The sequence below is a fragment of the Brassica napus genome, chromosome C5, assembly GCF_020379485.1.
Source record: "Brassica napus cultivar Da-Ae chromosome C5, Da-Ae, whole genome shotgun sequence".
In the NCBI taxonomy this organism is placed as follows: domain Eukaryota; kingdom Viridiplantae; phylum Streptophyta; class Magnoliopsida; order Brassicales; family Brassicaceae; genus Brassica; species Brassica napus.
Window position 1 is genome coordinate 9,806,687 of NC_063448.1, and position 9,916 is coordinate 9,816,602.

At 38.6% G+C, this 9,916-nt stretch overlaps 2 protein-coding genes across 2 annotated transcripts; one reads left to right on the plus strand and one right to left on the minus strand.

The window, feature by feature from the left end:
• The first annotated feature begins 28 nt into the window (after positions 1-28).
• On the plus strand, positions 29-2,561 carry LOC106427134 (rhodanese-like domain-containing protein 8, chloroplastic). The gene is made up of 8 exons (XM_013867864.3): positions 29-389; positions 506-559; positions 670-819; positions 945-1,107; positions 1,260-1,351; positions 1,495-1,598; positions 1,703-1,978; positions 2,079-2,561. Exons 1-8 carry the CDS (start codon positions 45-47, stop codon positions 2,206-2,208), a joined length of 1,314 nt encoding a protein of 437 aa, XP_013723318.2. The 5' UTR covers positions 29-44; the 3' UTR covers positions 2,209-2,561.
• On the minus strand, positions 2,476-6,148 carry LOC106427133 (ABC transporter G family member 11). Its single transcript, XM_013867861.3, has 10 exons — positions 5,405-6,148; positions 4,759-5,048; positions 4,501-4,672; positions 4,300-4,422; positions 4,092-4,220; positions 3,824-4,018; positions 3,649-3,735; positions 3,310-3,582; positions 3,112-3,219; positions 2,476-3,036 (listed from the first exon to the last, which is right to left on the minus strand). Exons 1-10 carry the CDS (start codon positions 5,786-5,788, stop codon positions 2,686-2,688), a joined length of 2,112 nt encoding a protein of 703 aa, XP_013723315.2. The 5' UTR covers positions 5,789-6,148; the 3' UTR covers positions 2,476-2,685.
• Between the last annotated feature and the right edge of the window lie 3,768 nt (positions 6,149-9,916).

The window sequence follows — 9,916 nt, forward strand, 5'->3', positions numbered from 1 at the left end:
TATAAAATAAGTATAACCCAAAGAGAGTTTACTTACAGTGAAGAATGATTCTGTCACAGTGTGTCTTGTCCCAAGCTGAGAAGATAATGAGAGCTTCTCCGGCAGCAATACTCTCCTTATCTCTTGCTTCAACCAAAACTCGTTTCTCCAGCGAACTTATTCAATTAAAAAAACATGTTTCGAACACTCACATCTTCTCACGACCAGTACGTCTCGTCTCGAAGCAACCTAGCATACGATGGACCTTCTCCTGCAAATGCCGAAACAGAGGAAGAAATTACTCGAAGTTTGATGATGAAGGAGAAGACTTCATCGTGGTGAACTTCTATCGCTTTGTTTCAATCCAAGATCCCGCCGCTGAAATTGAAAAGCACCTCTCTTTCTTACAGGTCCGTTTAGTTTGGACTAGTTCGGTCTTTTTTTTTTTTTACTGAAAGCATTCTCTTTGGTTTATATAATTGAAAGCTTTTTTTTTTTTTTTTTTTTGGTTATGACACCTTTCCAGGATTTGAATATACGTGGTCGGATATATCTAAATGAACAAGGAATCAACGCACAGGTATCGTTATCCTTTTCATTCACATGTGTAGCTTTGAAGTATATTATTTGACTATACTAAGCTAGGACAAAGTCTTGTGTGTTTATTTGTGTAATTCTTGTTTTCTGCAGTACAGTGGACCATCTAAAGACGCTCTTGCATATGTTGAATGGTTGAAAGAAGATGAGAGGTTCTCCGATATACTTGTTCAGATGTCTCCTGCTATCGGTAGGCATGCATTCCCTAAGTTGAAGCTACAGAACAAACCTTCCTTAGTGCAGGTAAGATACATCCATTCAACGCCACTTTTTGTTCTGTTGGATTCAAGATTCTTACTTCACATGCGTGATAGTGCATTGCCTTTGTAAGATTACTCAACATTGGTTGGTTTTTTGTTGTTCTACAGTATGAGGGAGGAATTTCACACCTTCCCTTACTTGATCCACCGATGCGAGCAAAACCCTTAGAACCATCTGAATGGAAAGAGAAGCTAAAAGACTTAACGGATGACGGTGAAGCATCACCTTCAGATAGTGGCAGAAGCTGCATATTATTGGATGTCAGAAACGGTATTTCCATTTGTATACAGTAACAGAACAGTCTTGATTCCTCTTATTATCTAGTAACTACGTCTGATCACTTATGATAGTCTGTGATTCGTACAGTGCACCACATATTGCTCTAGTTAAACCTACTGGTGGCTGGTGTTTAATTTGAGCAGGTTATGAATGGGATGTTGGTCATTTTCGTGGGGCACGTAGACCTGAAGTTGATTGCTTTCGGAACACTTCTTTTGGGCTATCTGATGAAAAGGTAAAAATTAATCCTAAGCTGAAAAGTTGTTATTTACAATCTGTAGATTAAGAGAAAGTGATCAGACAAGTCTTATCTGTAGGTTACATATTGTAACGTATTAGAGGTTAATATATCTAACACTAGAGATTTTGACACTATAGGAAGCTCCTTCAGACCCTTTGATAAATGTTGACAAGGAAAAAACAGATATACTGATGTACTGCACTGGAGGTATACGTTGCGATGTATATTCAACAGTTCTGAGGTACCACTATGGCTTCTCTACTCCATTCTCATACTACCATCTCCTCCCAAAAACAAATGTTTTTCCCAAATAACTTTCTTGTGAGAAGTCAAATTTCTTTTCAGACAGCGGGGTTTCAAGAACCTGTATACACTCAAGGGTGGAGTTTCCCATTATCTTGAGGAAGAAGGCACATCTGACTGGGTTGGGAATCTTTTTGTGTTTGACTCTCGTCTCTCTCTCCCACCAGCTGCCTACAGTAACAACACCGTGGATGAAGCCATAATAACTCCACAGACGCCTGTGGATACAAGTTTTGCAAGATGCTATATTTGTGATTCACAAGTTCATGAACTGAGACATCGGAACTGTGCTAACCTCGATTGCAATCTGCTTTTCTTGTGAGTTGCATCGTAGCTTTTGTTTCATCTTTTTATGGCTAGTAACAAAAAAAATATGACTTGAGGAAGTTTTCTAATCTTACCTCTATCTTTGGTTCAGATGCTGTGCAGAATGTGTTGTCAACTTGAAGGGATGTTGCTGTTCAGACTGCGTTACTGCTCCCAGACTTAGACCTGTCTTACATGGAATAAAAAGATATGAAAAATGGCATGTGTATCGCGATTCATAAATGCAAAATGCGCCTAGTACTCATGCCTTGCCACTTCAAAATTATGTTCACTGCATCTCTGTGATGCTCATGGGGTTTCGTCTGTTCTACAATGGGCAAGTGATTCGATGTGAAACACAACAAATGCAAAAGGTTCTTGAAGCAGAAGCTCATGCAGGAAGAAGTACTGTTCAATTTTGTTAAGTTTTTGGGTGTGAAACTTGTCAATACTCAAATTTTCATTTCAACATGTACAAACAAAACTTGCAGCAAAGAGCAAGCAAACTATGATGCAACAAGGTGGTTCTTGTTACTAACAAAGTAGAAAAATAGTTGTAGAGGTGATTATTTTAGATAAATCCGTGGTTTTAATATTTCTATAACTAACACACTCAAGTTTCTCTGCTCTCACATTACATTGAGATAACTGATATTGCAGGCCTAGTGAAATATGGTGGCTTTGCTTTGAACAACTTTCTTGAAGTGTCCTCAAACTCTTTACCATCTGGGAGCTCCATTGGTACGTGTAGCAATATAGTTTCTCAGAGAAGGAGACTGAGTAAGACCATCTGGTGCAACAGTGGTGTTCTGAGTTCCATTCTTCTGCTTCATCCTTCTCCGTGCTATGTATCCTCTGACCCAAGGAGTTACATCCTCGTTGGTCTTAATCATGATGAAGAAAATGATCCGGTAGATGATGATCATGCTGAGAATCACACTGAGGTTAATCCATTTTGATCGGTGCACGTTGATCTGGAAGACGTTCTCAAGAACGTATTCACCTGGAATCTTGAAAGCACTCCCTTGGCTGTCAAACATCAAGCCTCTCAGATCATTCTGGTATTGACCCTGAAAGAACAAACAAACAAAAATTAAATATTATGGTCTCATGATGATGAAGTGTGGTTTTTCAATGGTCTTTACTTGTAGCGCCCAGAAGTGGAAGCTAATGTATGACATAGGGTAACGCCAGAAAAGTTTAGGGATGTCATTTGGAAGCCTGAAGAATCCAGAAACCAGCATGAAGATCCCCTGAATCAAAAAGTACACAATGAAGTCAGATTCAAGAAGAGCTTTCTACTTCTACTTTTAAGAAAAGGTTTCAGGGTATGAGGAAAGCACCTGGATTCCAGCTCCGATGATGATACCCATGAGGAAGTTTGGAACAATACTAGCTATAGCCATCATCAAGCTCTCCACAACGGTGACACTTGCGTAGAGGCAGAGAACAAAGAAGAGATAGTGAGTGAATCCTGGATGCAACCCCACCATGAAGTAACATATTGTCCCGGAGATGAAAGTTATGATGATCAAGAACGGTGTTGCAGCTAGTGTGTTGGCTATCACAAACGCAGCTACTCCATAGTGGCCGTTTAGTCTCTCTCTTTGGAAAACCTGCGATCATTTTCAGTTTAAACAAATTCGTTTGGTTCGAGGAAACTGTGAGAGGAGCTAAGTTACCTTCATGTCTTCAACAAAAGAAGGAAACCCACCGATTGACATGAATGTTACAAAGCCAAAGACGAAAGACGCACATGATCCTCGTGCCTGGTTTGACAAACAGCAAAAGGAAGGACATGGTGAGAGGCAAAATTAAAACCTCAGTTCATGTAATTAAGATTATATGGGGAAATACCAGAATGGCGCTGTAGCTAGTCCCAACGTTCCAGTAGATGGTTCCAATGCAGACTGTGACCAGTATGTAAATAAGAAGTCTGAGCCAGTAATATCCAAAGTCCCTTGACATGTTGATGAAGGACCGCTTGGTTAGAGTGTAGGTCTGGAGTAGGAAACTAGCCTGGCTGCCTCCAGAGTCAAGAATAGTCCCTTTCTGTAGTGAGGAAACAGGTTAAAAGAGACCAGTGACTCATCCCAAGCTTGAGAAAAGAACAGAGAGTACTTACATATTGTGATATCTCCTCAACCTTAGCTTTTGCATTGTAATAATAGTCAGAAGTGTGGTAATAGTCCACCAAGAGTCTTATAGCTTCTGTTGTGGTAATCTTCTCCAACGGATCATCGCTTGCTTCAAACTGAGAGAAGTAGAGATTAACAAGTTTGATCAGCAAGTAAGATTTGAAAGCTGTTGAAAAAGTAAAGATGTTTCAGTACCCTAAGCTTCATAGAACCTTTCAGAGTGGCTCTAACTTTGTCAAAGTCTGAGTTTACGCATCTCAGGAAATGATCAGAAGGGTTCCTCAAAGCAGGACATGGAAACCCAGCTTGTGCAAAGAACTGCATTTGAAAGAGAAAAATAAACATGGATTAGTTTTCAAGATTTTCTTCAGAGATTGATTGGTTTAGGTTACTTGCCTCATAAGCTTCAGAAGCTTGGCCAAAGTAAACAGTTTTGCCACTAGAAAGCAGATACAATCGATCAAACAACTCAAAGACCTCACTACTCGGTTGATGGATCGATGCAATCACGGTCCTTCCATCTCGTGATAGTGCACGCAATGTCTGAGTCACAAAGAAAGCAGAAGCACTGAACAAAAAAAAACACACACACAAGTAGTTAGGTTTAACTAGTTGTTATAGAACCTAAATAAGAAGTTGTTATGGAACCTTTACCTATCAAGACCACTTGTTGGCTCATCAAGAAAGAGTAAACGAGGTCTCATGAGAATCTCAAGAGCAATACTAACTCGTCTCTTCTCTCCACCGCTAATCCCACGCAAATGCCAGTTTCCTATAACAGTATCAGCACAGTCCTGAAGACCCATCTCTATTATTGTCCTCTCCACTAGGGCAATCTTCTCCGACCGTAACATCTTGTCAGGAAGACGAACTCTCGCTGAATACCATATAGTCTCTCTCACGGTTAACGTGCCGATTAAGTTATCGTCTTGCGTCACATAAGCCTGTAAATAATTACCATAACAAACAAACAAAAACACACTACATGAGTCAATAGCAAGCAAACAAAAAACAATAGCTAAGATCCAAAATCCAAGAACATTCTTATATTATTTCATATCAAGACATGCAACAGCTAAAACCTATGCAGAAGCATATATGTGTCTGAAAATTTGTTTTTTTTTTTAATATTAAGTAAGCCTTTTTACAAAAAAAAATATATATATGTGGCTGAAAAAAAAAACTTTATATAAAGTTGAAAAGTTGGGAGTTATTTTTTACCAAAAAAAAGTGACTTATTTTTAATAAGTTAACAAACTATGATTGAAGATTAAAAGATGTGTAATAAGTTGGTACTAACAGCTGTTCCAAAGGAGAGTTTGGTTTTGCGGCCGTTAAGAAGAACGGTGCCGGAGAGAAAAGCGTTAGCGGCGAGGCGGCTAGCAAGAGCGTCGAGCATAGTAGATTTTCCGGAGCCGGAAGGGCCCATGAGAGCCGTTAGAGTACCCGGTTCGGCGTAACCGGTGAGACCCTCAAGAACGTTCTGAGTCTCACCATCTCCCATAGTCACCATCACCGTCAGATCTTGCCACGTAAGCCTCGCGGAGACATCTCCTACGAACTCCGTTGGTGTTTTCTCTCTCCATATGGCTTCACTCAAGGGACTTAACCCACCAACCGGAAAGTTCCCTCCCCCGACCGAGGCCGGTACGGTGGTTTGTTGTCTGCTTGGTTCTATCTCCATTTAGTAACCAAAACAGAGGAGTTATGCTTGAAGAAAAAAACAGAATCCGAGAAAACTGAGAAAAGGGTTTGTCGAGAAAATGGAAAAGGTGTGAACTTTGAATTGGAAGACGAAGAGAGTATTGAATCAGGTTAAATAGGAGAGATTCAGGAGAAAAGAGCTTAGTGTAACAGAGTCGTGAGAAAGTTGCATGAACAACAAACTTGGACTCGTTTCTATTCTCATGAACTTGGATGACTGAAACAAACAAAACACTTTTTCTTCTCTTTTTGTTGGTTTATTCTCCTCTTATCTTCAAGATAACTGGTTCTTTGAATAATATTTTTCTTGGTTCAAACAAGAAACGAGATAGTTATGAAGACAGCAAAGAGATGGTTGGCAGAAGAATTGAATGGAAAAATTAAGATGAAAGTGTGGGGTCCAATTTTTTCTTCTATTCTTTTGCTGCAACATTTAATGTAGGCTGGTAGTAGATAGATGGTTGCATACTTGCATTAAGTATCAATAGACCGCCCCAAATTTGATAATACTTTTTTCATAAGGAAAGATATTTGATCGAACTTTGTAAGATTGTTATTTTGTTTTGTTTAGATGAATAAATAGATTTTTATATCTTATGCTTATTGGTAGTGAAAAGGGTTAGAAAGATTAGTAGTCGTAGCTCTTAAAACATCTTACTAAAGTGGTGGTATGTTTTAATGACTGACTATTTTGAAACTGAATCTATCTGCACAGCTAAATTTCGGTGTGAAAGATAGATAGGAATGAAATAGATCTAATTTAAAAAAAAATGTTTTTGTCTTCTAATTATAAAACATGTATACAAATTAAATGTAGAAATAATGTTGACAGAAAAGTGCCGACGAAATATTAGACAAGAGTATGAGTCTATAGTTGATTTGTTCATTTGTTGGTACTTGTTTTGTTAACAAGGACCCTTCGATAGCATTCTACGTAGGTCCAAGTGTCATTAGTTATAAATGCTACCTCCTTTGTTCTCCAAATATTCATATTGGGCTAAGACGTTGAATGAAACGTTTTATTGGGCACTCTATAAAAGTTCTGCTGGATCAGTAAGTGTGTCACAGAACAGCTAAGCCCAATATAAATGGAACGCGGGGAATGGTGATAAACTGATAATGGTCCTCTAACCAAATTGATTTCCTCTGTTTTACAATTGAATCCGTGGTTTTAGAAGAAAAGGGAAAATAAATACATTATGTAATCCGTGACAAAATTAGCTTTTAATTACCTTTTTAGTGAGAAAAACAGGTTGTGTATACATTTGTCACATCCTAATTTGACAAGTAGGGACTACTATTATCATACTCCCTCCGTTTTATATTGTAAGTAGTTTTAGCAAAAAATGTTTGTTTCACAGTATAAGTAGTTTTCATATTTCAATGCACATTTTCTCTTTATTGGATATTGTGTAACCAATCAAATAATACTAGTTTTTTTTATAATAGGTTGAGTTTATTAGTTAAATAATATTTTTTACAAAAACAACAATTTCTTAATATTAGTGCTTTTAACTAAAACTACTTACGATATGAAACAGAGGGAGTACAAAACAAAAGACGAGGTGACTATTATTATCAATGTACTCGTCGCATCGTACGGTTCAAAACATACTTGGGGAACAAAAACAATACTCCCTCCGTTTTTAAATAGATGGTGTTTTAAGAAATTTTTAATGTTTCAAAATAGATGATATTTTCATATATTAATGCATTTTTTCACTTTATCAAAAACTGTGTAACTAATGATATTTTGTAGTCTATTTTGTGATTGGTTGAATAACTTTTAATTTATATTTTAATGATATTTTAAGATAAAAAATAAATTTTTTAATAGTTGTATACAATTTTAAAATTTCGTGTATTTTGAAATAGACGAGGGAGTACAAGAAATGAGGTAAACGACAAGAAGAAACGGAACACTTGACTCGATCTAACAAAGCCACCTCTCCACGTGTAAACTTTATTTGTTTCATTTCTTTTTATTTTCTTTATTATTCGGGATGGATCCCCATGTCGGATCTTGTAATAATGCACCACAACTAATTTGTGTGAACTCGGTAATTATCACATGCGAGTAAATAATGTCGCTTAACAATATAAGAGACAAGATAAGGTAGAAAACAAAACATAAAGAGAAGCAAAACGCGATAGATCGACGCAGCTTTCCCGTTACGTGGCAACCAGATAGACCCATCACTGCCCTCACTTACACGACTTTACACTAAGACTTACACATGTACGGTTCTTGCATTCACCACAAGAAAACACTCCGAATTCCGACGGAGCTTCCGACGGACACCAAGGTCGTCGGACATTTGCGACGGAATACTGACAAATTTCCGACCAAATCCAAAAAAATGAAGTCGTCGGAATTCCGTCGGCCATTTCCGACGGAATTCCGACGACATACGGTTCGTCGGAATTTTCCGACGACTTTTCGACGACATTCCGATAAAAAATGTAACCGTTGTAGTCGTCGGAAGTTCGTCGGTATATTCCGACGGAATTCCGACGACATTCCGATTAACAGCAAAGTCGTCGGAATTCCATCGGTATTTTCCGACGGAATTCCGACGAACCATGTGACCGTTGCCGACAAATACATATGACCGTTGTATAGCCGTTTGGGATTGGACAATTCCGACGGAATTCCGACGGACTTCTTTACATCCGTCGGAATTTCGTCGGAAAGTCGTCGGAGGTCCGTAAGCAATTTCCTATAAATACAACCCCTCCTCATTCAACTCATTCACACTTCATTCTCTCTTCATTCTCTTTAGTCATAACAATTCCGTGAAAATCATGTCTTCAGAAGTTTATTATCGTTCGTGGATGGATAAACCTCATTTGGATCCGAACACCAATTTGCTTACGGAAGAATACGTTCAAGGGATTGGAGAATTCATGAGGCTTGTTCAACAGCAACCGGATGCAAAAAGTGGTATGTTAAGATGTCCCTGCTCTTCTTGCAATAATAATAAGGTTATAAAAGAATTTGATGTTTGGACTCATTTGTATATGAAAGGGTTTTCACGTAATTATAAAGTTTGGTACCTTCATGGGGAAACTGGTTATGAATATGGTAGTACTAGCGAACCTCAGCCTGTTAGTGAACCTCAGCCTGATATTAGGTTAGAAGAATCTAGAACGGATATAGATTATGGTGTAGGTACTGAGCAGATGGTACATGATCATTATAGAGGGGAAGAACCAAACCCCGAGTCTAGGAGATTTTTTGACATGTTGGATGCAGGAAAACAACCTTTGTATCAAAATTGTAGAGATGGTCATTCAGTCTTATCATCTGCAACTAGATTAATGGGTATTAAGACAGACTATAATTTGGCTGAAGAATGTATGGATGCGATTACTGATTTTGTCAAAGGTATTCTACCTGAGGATAACCTTGCACCGGGTTCATACTACGAGGTTCAGAAACTTGTTGCAGGTCTTCAACTACCGTATGAAGTGATAGATGTATGTATTGACAACTGCATGATCTACTGGAGAGCGGATGAGACACGGAATGTATGCAAATTTTGTGGGAAACCTCGTTATCAGGAGACGAGGGGAAGAGTTCCGATCCCATTCAAAAGAATGTGGTATTTGCCTTTGACGGAAAGATTGAAGAGGTTGTATCAGTGTGAGCGCACAGCAAAAGCAATGAGATGGCATGCAGAGCATTCCACAAATGGTGAGATTAGACATCCTTCAGATGCAAAGGCTTGGAAACATTTCCAGTCAACATATCCAGAATTTGCGGAAGAGAGAAGAAATGTTTATCTTGGATTATCTACTGATGGTTTCAGCCCATTTGGAAAGCATGGAAGGCAGTATTCTCTATGGCCAGTTATTGTGACACCGTACAACTTACGGCCGAGCTTGTGCATGCGACGAGAGTTTTTGTTTCTCTCAATTCTAGTCCCCGGGCCAGATCATCCTAAAAGATCACTAGATGTGTTTCTTCAACCACTAATATATGAGTTGCAACAACTATGGGCGCATGGTTTTGAGACATACGATGTTTCGCGCAAAGAAAACTTTCAGATGCGGGCAGTACTTATGTGGACAATAAGTGACTTTCCAGCATATGGTATGTTATCTG